Below are 13,975 nucleotides of genomic sequence, written 5' to 3'. Positions count from 1 at the left end.
CTCTCTTGATTCAGGTATAATTAATCTGTAGTATTTTTGGTTCCATACCATTTATTTCAGACCTTGATTGTGTGGAATGAATATATACAAAAGATCCTTCCTCTATGCCAGAGTCTCCTATTTCAATTAAAAATTACATACCAGTAGTTTTTCACATCTGACAGTTCTTGAGGGGGTACTTGAGGATACTGAGTACCGGCACTTTTTCCACTGTCTGCTAAAATTGCCCCAAGGACCCCAAGTTTTAATGAAAGAGCTCAGGCTCTACACACCAATTATGCCTCGTCATAGATTCTGTGTGTCCCTCAGTGATCAGCCCACCCCTGAAGGGTGGCCTGGCATTTGAGTACCGGCACCTTTTTCAACGCACTGGACAGTTGTATCCAAATTAAGTGTCCAAGTGCCACAGGCAAGTGGCCTCATTCGAAGGCTCCAATATGGTGTTTCACAGAGCACTCTACAAATGCCTTTCCAGGTTTTTCCGAGCATGGGTGCAATTGCCTGCACATATACTACCTTGCAGGACTCCCCTCAGTCACTGGATGCATTCTTTGTGGATGCAGTAGTTTCCACCACTTTTGTGGGTTCAATCAGAACCAGATATGGTGCAATAAGACACTATTTCTAACTGAAATGTCCCCAAGGTGTTCTTATCCTCCCCTGTGTAGACCAACCAAAGTGATCAATCCTTGGTCAGGAGCATCAGAACAGTGCGCCCTCCAGAACCTGGTACCACATACACCCTGAGCCTATCACAATGATGGAGACTCCCTCCTTAGACCTAGGATTCTCAATGCTCTCTTCTAGTCAGACTTTAGATTCAACCTTAAGGCTTTCTTGTGCACCACTTCAACTGAGCCACAGCCCATGACATTTTTTGAACTTTAACAGAAAAAATAAAGGGCCCCATTTATAAAGCAGTGCTACTGATTAATGGCACGGCGAATGCGAAGAAGCCCATTCAATTCCCATGGACTGTCTTCGAATTTAGAGCAGTGCTAACTGGTAGCGCTGCTTTGTAAAAGGAGCCCAAAGATTTATAAACAGAACACAACCACCTGCCCAGTGCTTTCCTAAAATACATACTGCAAGTGTATATTCATAAAATTAATGAAGCTTTTGCTATATGGGAAATAAATAGGTTTGTGCAGAACTAAACCTTTTAACGTGTAATGCTGCTCCTTTAAGTCTACTTCAGCATTAAAAAAAACAGTATGGATTTGCAGTGTGTTTATTATCCAGAAGTGATCCCTGTGCATCCTAAAACTTAACTGTTCAAAAACACAATGTGCTTGGTACTCATTTACAGCTGAGTAAGTAGAGTACAGTCACAGTGAGATTGCATTGTCGGTGGGAGATAAGAATCTGGAACCCATCTTCCAGGATCTGTCAGTGCTATAGCTAGATCGCATGCGCTTCCAAGGGGTGGAAGGCAGAGGAAAAGCAAGCAAACTGTCAAGTTTACTAATGACTGGAGAAACTGTTTGCAGGACAAGCATGCATCTTTTCTGCATGAGCTCTTCAACTATTCATTTTATAGTAAGTATTCAGTTCTTTTAATACTTTTCAAAATGGGTTGTTGAAGTTCTGGTAGAAAGTGCAAGCTATAAAAAGAACTGTATGTTTTACTGTTACCTGTTTATATTTTTTTAGTGTGAAAACTAAGAATATAAAAAATGGCATGGCAGTGGAACTTCAGGTTTGTTTTTACAACATTGCCTTCTTCTGAAAGTAATTATATTCAAGGATTCAGTTTCTTCTGAAAGTAATTATAGTAACATAGTAAATGATGGCAGATAAAGACCTGTATGTTTATATTCAAGGATTCAATAGGGACATAATTCTGAATATAAAACAAACAATACTGATTTGGAAATACATCATTAAAGGGCAACCAGGTACATGTCAAGGTTCAGATCCAATCTATTACTTAGGAGCTAATTAAAAAAAAATACACAATTTAACAACTTATTTCCTAATTTCTTCTGTTAATGCGAAACTTTGCAAGCAGATGTGATAAACCACTCAAGGTACGCTGGAGTGGATAAGTACTGAATAACTGAATACTTATCTAATAGAAAACCAAGTTGCTTATCTGTAGTAGGTGTTCTCCTTGCACAGCAGGATATCATCACCGATGGAGCCTATGCAGGAAAGCTTCGCCAGCTTAGTAAGTACCAGAAGCTTTTCAGTTACTTTACTGCAAGTGCATGCCAGTTCCGCCTGCAAGGGCCACCTAAGTCTATCACCTCAGCTTGAGTAGAATACAACACTTTGGAGAATAGGTGGGTATGTGAGGACTTGTATGCTGCTGTCCACAAAATACCAACTACAGATAAGTAACTTGGTTTTATCTGAGAACAAGCAGGATAGACTACCCTTACAATATAGTACTCTTTAGTTAAGGTTGTCTTCGATAAGAAAAAAGAGAAAATCAATAGCAAGGTTCTGCAATGAGCAGACACCAATATATTTTTGGTGACAAGTAGTTATTTTCAGATTATTATTATTATTTTTTTTAGGCAGTCCCAAACAAAAAGAAATGAGCCTAGGTGGGATTAAGCTGGATTCTAATTTCCAAAGACATTTTGGAGGTCTGGCTGGCCAAACCTGCTGTCATATTAAGTTCTTGTCCAAACAGTACAGACCTGTGAATGTGTGAACAGATATCCATGTTCCAACCTTGCACATCTTTTCCCTGGAGGCTAACACTGTTGCCAAAATCTGTGTGTCTCAAGAATTGCAGCTGTCATGCAGCAAAGTGTTATAGGGTGATGAAATGACTGATATAACTGGTATACCAATGCCATTGTAGCTCTTGTTGTTATAAACTGTGACATGACCCTCAAAAGTCAAGTCTGCTTGAGTGTCAGCAAAGGAAATGCAGTCTACTAGCCAACTGGACAGTGTGCATTTGATGACACAACTCCTATCCTATTAGAAAGTCAGAAGAAATAAAAAAAAAGTTGGGTTCAATTTCTAAAGGCTTTATTCCACTCCAAATAGAAGGCCAAGCCTCTCTTAGAATTCAATGTGTGCACCGCACTTTCACCTTTGTGGGTGCGAGGCCTGGGAAAAAATAATGGTAGGAAGAATAGAGTAATTAAGATGGACATCTCCTTAGAAAAGAACTTAGGATGAATGTGCATAACCCCTCTGCTATTGTAGGGTAAAGTGGATCAATTACTAGAGCCTGGAGCTCAATGTTCTGTATGCTGAAGTTACTGCCACCATAAACAAGACCTTCCATGTTAAATATTCAATTCAGAGGTATCAACCAGCTCGAAAGGAGTTTTCATCAGATGTGTTACCATCACGTTAAGATCTCATAACACTGTGAGAGGTTTGATTGGAGTCTTCGGTAGATCAAGCTCCACATAAACTGAAAAACTAAATGTTGTACAGAGATGGGCATTCCTTCTACATGTTGGTGATAAGTGCAAATTATACAGTATACCCTAACGGAGTTGGTTTTTAAACCCGACTCAAATTTATAAGGTATTCAAGCAATATTTGTGTTGGTCAAAAAAAGGGATCTAGGGCCCTTCCTTCACAACAGGCAACAAACTTTCTGCACTGAAATTGTAAGATCTCCTAGTGGAATCACTTCTAGAAGCCAGTAAAACCTGAGAAACACTGTCAGGCAAGTTCAAAGAAGCTATAGTTACCCTTTCAACATCTAAGCTGTAAGAGCAAGGAAGACTAAATGTTGGGATGCAACTGAGTTCTCTGCCTGTGTGATCAGTAATGGGGAATTCCCAGGTTATATGGAACTTCTTATGGAAAGTTGCAGGAAATAGGGAATCACACTTGTCTTGGCCAATGTGTAGTGAAGAGAATCAAGGTTCCCTGATTCTGTCTGAGCTTTAGGAGAGTTTTGTGTATGAGGTGTATTGGAAGATATACCGCCATGTATCCCCCCTAGAACAGGCACCAATAATGGATTATCCATGATGGATATGGTCCTGGTGCACTTCTTAAAGCTGCAGTCTGAGGTACTCGGCCAAGGCCTACACCAGACCGACTGCAAACAAATAAAGGAAACTTGAAAACCAGCCAAAAAATCCTATCTAAGAACCTAACAAGAAAATATACTACAGGACAGCAATAAACTTACAAAATAAAACTGTTTTTAAAGCGATAACCATGTCTTCAGGCAAGCTCTAGTGACTCACGTCCAACTGGTTCCATGGAAAGACAAAGTCTGAGGTGGTCCTGCAGGACAGCAGCAGGCAGGAAGTGGCGTTCATGCCCAGTAAAGTGACTCAAATGTTTCAAGTGGAGGAGTGGCCTAGTGGTTAGAGCACCGGTCTTGCAATCCAGAGGTGGCTGGTTGAAATCCCACTGCTGCTCCTCATGATCTTGGGCAAATCACTTAACCCTCCATTGCCTCAGGTACAAACTTAGATTGTGAGCCCTCCTGGGACAGAGAAATATCCAGTGTACCTGAATGTAACTCACCTTGAGCTACTACTGAAAAAGGTGTGAGCAAAATCTAAAAGAAAATAAAATAAGTATGCTGGAAAAGCTCTCCTGCACAGACTCTATTGATGACGGCACCAAAACTATGAGGGTTTACTAACCTGTTTGTCCTCTGAGAATATAATGATTAAGGTTCTACTGCATGATGCTACAGAAACTGTTTCTGAAAACATTCCTGTCATGTCTCCTTCAGCATGAAATTGCAAATTTTCCCCCTTCTGGCTAACATACCTGGTATGGTATCTCTGGAATACATTGCCCACTTGATCTTCATTTTGAATCTCACCATTTAGTCATCCAAAAAAACTGAAGGCCTATCTTTTTGAATAAGTCTTTGTCCACTGTTGATTACAAGGAAAATATATCTAAACAGCCCCTTGTTTGTGTTTTATCTAATGCATTTATTGTATGTTATCTGTCACAATTTACTAAGTGGTCCTTTTACTAAGGTGCACTAATGGATTTAGTATGTGCTAAATGATAAGATGTCCTTTATATTCCTATGGAAGTCTTATCATGTAGCGCATGCTAAATATTAGTGTGGCCTAAATCTGTTAGCAAACCTTAATAAAAGACCCCTTATATAACTTAATGTTATATTTCTTGTGATTTTTCATGTGCTGATATTAGACCGTAAGAATAGTCATACTGGGTCAGACCAATGGTCCCATCTAGTCCAGTATTCTGCTTCCAACAGTGGTCAAACCAGGTCACAAGTACCTAGTAGAAACCCAATTATAGTAGCACCATACCATGCTACCAATCCCAGGGAAAGCTTCCCCCATGTCCATCTCAATAACAGACTATGGACTTTTCTTCCAGGAACTTGTCCAAACTTTTCAAAACCCAGATACACTAACCACTGTTACTACATCCTCCAGCAACAAGTATCAGAGCTTTATTCTTTAAGTGAAAAATATTTCCTCCTATTTGTTTTAAAAGTATTTTCATAGAGTGTCCCTTTGTCTTTCTATGTTTTGAAAGTGTGAAAAATTGATTCACTTTTACCCATTCTACATTGCTTTGTAATCTAAGCTATTTGGATCAACATGCTAAAAATAGTTTTAAGTAAACAGAGGCATGACCTGCTTTAATCAGGATAGTGGGCTAGATAAGTAGGAATGTGCATTTTTGCTTTGTTTCATTTTAATATGCAGTAAAATGAAATAAACTGTTCTATCGTAAACTGAAAAAAACCCCTAAACTAAACCAAAATGAAATTAAGCTGCAATAAAAATTATTCTCCTGCACATTCTTTACAAACAAGTATAACTGAGGAAGGGACAAAGAGCTTGTGTAGGATTGATACCACTTACCTGACCACCTCGGGATGTTTTCTGTGAGGAAAGGCAGGATCCAGCTCTGAGTCTTCCGATCTCTAGGTGCACCAGACCTTGAGAACACTTGAGAAACCATATCATAGAGAGACTATGTCACAAATTACACTGGACATTCTAGGATCTTTATTTTTGTACACAGATTTAGGGGCCCTTTTACTAAGCCGCACAGGCACCTACGCGTGGCCCGGGCAGTAATTTCATTTTGTACGCGCATCCAGTAGGTGGGCAGGAAATTTTCTGGCGCACGGCACTAACCGCAGTAATCAGCACTGTATGCGCGCTGACGATTAATGCCCAGTTTAAACATGAGACATTATCGCTAAGTCAATGGGTGGCGGTAAGGTCTCAGGCCCAAAATGGACGTGTGCCAATTTTCATTTTGCCGCATGTCCATTTTTGTCCCCCCCCCCCCCCCCCAAGCCTTTTTTGCAAGTGCAATGAAAAATGAACTTTCACACGTCCAATACACGTATCTACACCAGCGCAGGCCACTTTTCAGCGCACCTTAGTAAAAGGACCCCTTAATTACTGGGCTTTGGACACTGAAGCATACAGTGGAGGTAATTTTAGAAGCATCTAGGTATGTAAATGCAACACTTACATGTCTAGATTGCATACATATGCAAACAGTAATTTTAAAAAGTGTTATTTATATGTGTACAACTGGATACAGAGATTTAAATGGGCCTGGTGGGAGGCTGGATGGGGTTTGATGATTAGGGCATGCCTAAAGAATAGAAGTCTCCTTCCCATTTTACAGTGAGAACACATGTCTAGATAGAAAAAAATAACCACGTTGGTTTTTGCACCTGCCTGCTGTTGGTTCAGACCTGGGGTCTCGATCAAGAGACAGGTACCAAAGTTGACAGCATCCCACCCCATTCCAACATCTGCCATACACCCCACTATTCTCCTCTGGAACCCCCACTTCCACCTTGACATAGGTAACTTATTGGCTGATTTGGTTATGCAGCTTGATTCATCAGATGTGTTGTTTCAGGAGATCATTCCACGTTGATTGCAAAATTGATTATCTTGGAGCTGGGGGTGGAGGAGGGAGGGCGGAAATCAGTATTTAAATGGTTGGAGACATTTCTTTCTTGAAGAACAACAAAAGAACTGCATTTGGCAGAGCCTTTTGAACAAGAATGGAGCATGTCTTGACTTGGATGCCTCAATTCCCCTCTCCAGGACCTATCTAAAATTGGCCTTTATGTGTGCCAGAGAATTTGTTTTCACAATCCATCCTCTTCCTTTAATTATCACCTTTTTCCTTCTCTCTTCTGCCTCTTATTTTCCTTTTAAAATAATACTTTTTCAATTTTGCTTTTCCTCACTGTTCCTGCCCAAATCTAGGTCTTTCTCTGTCTTTGGCCTTAGGTGCCATGTGTGGCTAAGGCAACGGGATCATTAAAGTCACAATAAATACGCATGAAATAAATTTGCACATACTGGGCTTCCAATATATGCAAATTTATCATAAGCATATTCTTTCTAAGACAGGTTTGGGAAACCCTGGCTTCCCAGTTTACATCAAATATCTAAATATAAAACATTCCAAAAGTTAATTGATGTCTTCAATATTAAATTTCATTTTAAGTGATTCCAATGATGCATAAGTGCTACCTCAGGATACAAAGCCTCCAAACATGTAAATAACTGCACTTTAGTTTCCAGAAAAGTCTTCCGTTCAGAACTCACCTTTAGTATAGTAGCGACAGACTCTTGGGAGGTGTTCCTTACATCTTCTCCATTAACTGACAAAATCTGATCACCCTGCATCAATCTCCCATCAAAGTCTGCAGCTCCTCCTTTCACTATGTCAGAGATAAATACTCCACTCCCATTCCTGACAAACAGACAAGAACAAAAAAAATCACTTACACTGTGAGCCCTCCAGGGACAGGGAAACACTGTACATGAATGTAACTCCCCTTGAACTACTACTAGAAAGATGCGAGGTAAGTTTAAAAAAAAAAACAACAAGCAGAAAGTTAAATACTTTAAAGTGCAGTTCATAAAGCTCATACATTTTTAAATGGCAGCTCTCTAGATGGAAGAAAATGCCTATTGCAGAAGATGAGAAAGGTAAGTACAGAAGGACTCCGAAAAGCGCTGGCTCAATAATCTTTGCTTGCATGCTCTGTTGCATGAGGTATAGCATGACCTTTCCTCTTCTGTTTGGACTGCTACCTTAGACCTGCTGCATTCTTGCTGTGTGCACATTCTTCAGCACACAGAAAATGAACCAAATTTTTACACTCAAATACAGGAATAAGGAAGCCTGCAGTTTGGGATGTGTTCAGAATGTACTGGACCCCACAAGACCAGACATTTTTATTCCAGAGCATACAAAAAGCAGACCCTAAAGTGAAAGGAGTGGAGGAGTGGCCTAGTGGTTAGAGTGGTAGACTTTGGTCCTGGGGAACTGGGTTCGATTCCCACTACAGGCACAGGCAGCTCCTTGTGACTCTGGGCAAGTCACTTAACCCTCCATTGCCCCAGGTACAAATAAGTACCTAAGCTGCATTGAGCCTGCCATGAGTGGGAAAGCGTGGGGTACAAATAAAAAAAAAAGGTGGGAGGTCTAAAACAGTGGGATTTAGAATTAACTTACTAACGTACATGTTCACAACTACATGCCAGGGTTAGAAAGACAGCAATTACACTTTCTACTTAGGGTTGAAATGGAATTAATCTGGGGCCAGATAGAATTATGACTCTACAATGACATGCCAGAAGTGAAACAGCAGCCTAGAGGTTAGGGCACCAGACTAAGGAACCAGGGAAGCCAGGAGTCAAATTCCACTGATGATCCTTGTGGCCTTGGGAAAGCCACTTCTCCCTTCACCAACTCAAGTACAAAATGATTCCAAGCCTTGGAGGACAAGGAGATGCTGACTGTAACTGGATGTAGCTCAACTTGAGCTACCAATGAAAAGGTGTGAACTACATATAAAAACAATGAATGTAATTAAATGTTATCCACATCAGCAATTAAAAACCCCACATATAGGGTATGCTAGAGAAACACAGAGAGCTGCTGAACCTGCTTATACGATCCAGACTATAACAGAGTTTTACAAATGGGTGCAGCTATGAAAGAGAAAGTGTGGGGATGCAGAGAGGAAGAAAGGGGGTTTGGGGTATATATCCAAAGATGTACTTAATATCTAAAGCATGGAGACTACAAAACCTGATGTTTTACTGTATATTAATGAAATGTGGTTATAGGAAGAATAATTTATAACAGGGCACATAGGCAAGGAAGGTCCACAGTTGTGGAAAGCTCTTCCATTTAATATTTGATTATTACAAGACTTGAAAGCGATTAAATATACATTAAAGACCCTATTATTTCAGGAGGCTTATAACATCAGTGCATGATGATAATGATGGAATAGCAATGAGTTATAACTGTTTGACAGTAATGATGGATGAGTGATGACCCATAACTACTTGCTTGAAGAGACAGCTTAGATTTTGTCTTATTGATGGAACGATATGTGCGTTATTATAATGTTCTGATGGCACGAGACATATCGATGTCATGGATTTTATTTTAAATGTGGTTTTATTTTGTTTTTATATTGTATCAGAAATGTAAAAAACATACATTCTGTAATCATGTACTCTGCCTAGAATTGGAAAGACAGAGCGGAATAAAAAGGTAGAAAATAAACAAATAAATAAATAATCCACATGCTACGCTTGTTTTACTAAAGGCACCATTATACAAAACTTATGTGCTTTTATAAAACAGATACAAAAACAAAAGTGCTGTCAATAAACAATAACCTCAAAAAAGAAAAAAGACTCTAGAATACCATACAGTTGAGTTTGTTTATCCATTGGTTGCAAACCCCCCCCCCCCCCCCCCCCGAAAAAACACTTCCATTACATGACTGTGAATGGACCCCTTTTTCCATGGCCCTCTACACAGCCGAGACTGATTGCTAAAATTTACACTTCTAAGTAAAGGCTTTTGTCAGTTTGGAGCGTGCATTAGAGTTATTGCTGGAAATCTGGTTTTAATGGCAACATACATGTCAATAGCATGTGATAACATGCTCTGCATATGAGTCATTCATACACAGGCCTCACAGTCTGTACTAAAATTACCTAGAGAATCAAACATTTGCAATGCAAATTCAGATACTGCTTGTCTAATGCTTATAATTTGTATGGGTTTGCCCAATATTTTCCAGATTGACCTATTTTTGTGCTATTACTGCTACCCCTTTAAAACGCATTTACTTGAGCCGAACACATGAAACTAAAGATTTTATCCAATTTCACTCAACAATCTGGATGTGGACATGCCATTTGACTTGGCGAATGCTGAAATGCGAGAGTTGCCAAAGCAAAATCCTTCTTTCCTAAGCTCTACTAGAGTTGCGTTTCAGAAAGAGCCCTTACCTTTTCCCTACAATGCTGAGCCCGAGCCCTCTGCCCGTTTTCTTCTGCAGCTCCACCACGAAGATCTCCAGGTTTTCCTCATCTTTATACTGTGCTTCATCTCTATAGACAATGAGCTGCACTTTCTGAGGGGTCTGCCTCAGTGCTGTTATAGCTTCTTCATGAGAGGCGTTCCTCAAGTCAATACCGTTAACCTGTAATAATCACAATTACATTCCACTAAAGGCAAATGACAACATGCAGTAATTCCAGATCATAGCCCAGACAGGAGGGCAAACTGTGGCTCATACTTGTAAGCATAAAGCTACAACATGTGCTGCAGCCACCATCGAAGGCAGATTTGTTGCAATCGTTCTATTGACAGACAGAGAGGCCTAAAAGAATGACTGCTTTTAAATCCCAAACCTCTGACTTTTTTTAATCTTCACCATTAGGCAAACCCTTCCTTCCCTTTTACCTTATTTCCCCATCTTGCACTGTAGTTCAACCCTCCTTTCTTTAATTATGTTTTGTTATTTACCCCTCCTTTCCCCCTATCAGATGTCTCTAAGATGGGAGGAATAGTAAATCCTAATAAATCTTGAAACCTTGAATTATGAGGCAGGGACTGTCTCTATTTTAAGCATCTGTACAGTACTGCATTTGTCCAGTAGTACTATGAGCGGTTATGCTGTAATAGTAAGGGTAGGATTAACCCTGTGGTGGGCTCTAGGCAAACAAGTTAATTGGGTCTCCCGTTGCAATAGAAATACATTTTCAATATCTCTGAGAGGTTCTGATTGCTGAGGAGGAAGCAGTGAGTAAGAAGTGCTGCTGGCTGAATCCTCCTGAGGACTGGAGGGTAATACACAGGAAGTGGGAAGAATAGACAGACCTCTGTGGGCAGCAATGGCTCTGGTTCCCCTCCTTTCTCACACACTTTTTCTGACAGCAGCTGATTACCAGAGCAAAAGCCTCCCTTGGAAGCCAATTAATAAGTGAATCTGAGAGGGCCCCTCCTAAATATCTGATCCCAAGACAAGTGCCTAGTTTGCCTATGCCTTAATTCTGCCCTGGTAATAGCAATAGATTGAGGAAGGTCCAGATGTGGGATTAATGCACGAGACTAAGTGTTCAATTTCTTGTTGGGCTCTGCTCTGAAATACTCTTGTTGAAATAAAATGGTACAATCCTCTTTGCTAAGTGTGCTTTGGCAACCACAGAAGTAAAAGGTAGTCAGGGATGAATTCAGAAAGGGAAAATGAAAATTGTATACTTAACTAGGCACTTCAAAATGCTGTCACTCATATTAAAATTTCCTTTCTACTGCTTGGCAAATTTGTTAACATTTTTATTCTTCCATATTTTGTTTTCAGAGACTTTGTATTGTGTCATACCTTTACAACAGACACCAGTTTTCTCTAGGTCCAATATGGTAACACACTTTACAACTTAAAAAAAATTATTATTTTTCCTCATGAGACCACTGTTGCTCCCTTAGTAAAGTGGAAGTGCTTCTCACAGATGATGTTGAAATTCCAGAGGAAGCATCCCCTCTTGTAAAAATATTTTATGCAACATAAAAAAGGAGTATTATTCAAGTGGGGGAAGATAACTTGCTGTCATTTGCTGTGTTACATATTATTTAGATGATTTTTTTTTGTTAAATTTGAAATGCTATCATTCATAGAAGACCTCAGAGTGGTTTATACCAAGAGAAAATAAGCATAATCTTGACAATATGACGATATACAGTCTAATAATTTAAAAAAAAAAGCTGAGCACTTAAAATTATTCCCTATTTTCAGCCAATCATAGGAGCCTAAGCGGTCCTTTTATTAAGCTGCAGAAAGCGCTACCATGCGCAGGCATCCTGCATTAAGTTCCTAATCGGCACATGCTAAAAATATATTAATTTTTGCACACAGGGGACAGTAGGCATTCCAGCACTAAAAGGGAATTTACCAACAGCATTTCTAGCTCGTGGTAAAAATCAGCTGGCAGTAAACGCCGAGACACTCAATATATTCCTATGGGCGTCTTGGTGTTTACAGCCAGCTGATTTCTTCTGTGAGCTAAAAACGCTATCGTGGCTTAGTAAATGACCCTCTTAGTACATCCACATTACCGTACGCTACCTGACTAGCACAGGATTACCATGGAGCCCCTCCTGCCTACAAAATAGGTGTTGGTAAGTGCTTCCATCATATTTATTTTTAATGGCTGAATGCTAATGACAACAGCACATGGTCATTATTTGAAAAAAACAGAACACTAGGAGGCATATTTTCAAAGCACTTAGCCTTCCAAAGTTCCATAGGTTTCTATGGAACTTTGGAAGGCTAAGTGCTTTGAAAATATGCCTCTAGGTATTTTACTGTTGTGGTACAAATGGCCTTAGCATGTGGGAAAAACCTGCGTAAGGATGCGCTAAGGCAACTTTATACCGCAGCTTAATAAAAGGATTCCTAAGTTTTCAGCTGAAAATTCCCCTAAATTTACGAGTTCTATGCTCCAAAATTAAGGCCTGCCATTCATTTGCCTAGATTTAGGAGCCTAATTTAGGTGCCCCCATGCTGAAAATCAGTATTAAGCTCATAACTTTTTTTCCCCAGACTACATCTTTCCTCTGTTGTCTGCCACTCACTGTTTAGGCTCCTATATTTAAGTTTAGAAGACATTTTATAACAGCTTTGCCTAGGATTGAAGGGCTAGTTTTAGCCTAATTTATAAATACATTTATTTATTTATAAGGATGTATTTACCGCCTTTTTGAAGGAATTCACTCATAGAAGTAAACCAGAAGAAATCATGGCTAGATTGAAGCTGTGGGTAGTTACACCTACATAAATATTTTTTAAAGTATCAGGAAAGAAAAGAGGCATATGGATCTGCCCAACAGAAATGTCACACAAGACAGGAGATCTAATCAGCAGGAGAATGGATAAAGTTCACAATCTGTACTGGTTTAAATAAAAAAAAAACACCTGACATGGCCATGGTTCTGAGATATCTTCCATCAGGGGTATGACTATAACAGGGATATAAATATGAAAACAAAAATTCAAATAAGGAGAAAAATTGCAACCAAAATACATGTAACAGTTCATTAAAAGCCTCTTTTACTATTCAATTCGAATGAGCTGCCTCGTATTTGCCGCAGGAGAATCACTAGTATGGTTTAGTAAAAGAGGCCCTAAAGGAAAGCCAGACAAATATATTTATAAACAAACAATATCATGCAATTGTTAACTTGAGAGCTCTCAGGTCAACTTGCTAGTTAGCAAACTTCTATTTAAATTAGCCTATAAGTGGGCCATCTACCTCCAGTGGAATAACTATCCCTTTATAGAAACAATCCACAGCACACAGCTTCTTCCCCAATCCCTACAAAGTAATATCTCTTGCGAAGCATTTAACAGGAAGTCAACTAGTTTGGAAGGTCTACATAGCAGGGACTGTGTCTTCTTGTATCTTAGCTTGTAGCTCTATATAAATATTTAATAGCATTATTGTCCATATCTGATTAAAGGGTCTTGTGGTTCAGGTACTTAGAATACTGACTGATGTCCTGCTTGCTTTTCTTTTTGATGGTATTATATAGAAACCTGCTTATTTTTTCCTTCTCTTTCAGCACTTCATTTTTGGTTAAGAGAAAATTCGCCTTACTTTTTTCTACAACATTCATAGAATGACTCATTATGACCTACATATTTGATTGACTGATTTATATTTGTAACTTGATAAATTATATA

General features: G+C 39.4%; 1 protein-coding gene across 2 annotated transcripts in view; it reads right to left on the bottom strand.

Moving 5' to 3' along the window:
• Positions 1 to 13,975, bottom strand: part of PATJ (PATJ crumbs cell polarity complex component) — a 429,677-nt gene that overhangs the window by 48,594 nt on the left and 367,108 nt on the right. For both annotated transcript variants that reach the window (XM_030205409.1, XM_030205410.1), the window contains exons 36-38: positions 10,242 to 10,435; positions 7,524 to 7,671; positions 5,799 to 5,885 (exon numbers count right to left, since the gene is read on the bottom strand). In XM_030205409.1, coding sequence (XP_030061269.1) covers positions 5,799 to 5,885; positions 7,524 to 7,671; positions 10,242 to 10,435 — 429 coding nt within the window. The remainder of the gene's footprint in view (positions 1 to 5,798; positions 5,886 to 7,523; positions 7,672 to 10,241; positions 10,436 to 13,975) is intronic.

This window comes from Microcaecilia unicolor, chromosome 6 (genome assembly GCF_901765095.1).
Source record: "Microcaecilia unicolor chromosome 6, aMicUni1.1, whole genome shotgun sequence".
NCBI classification, from domain to species: domain Eukaryota; kingdom Metazoa; phylum Chordata; class Amphibia; order Gymnophiona; family Siphonopidae; genus Microcaecilia; species Microcaecilia unicolor.
Note: the sequence above shows the minus strand (reverse complement) of the source record. Positions and strands in the feature narration are given on the sequence as shown.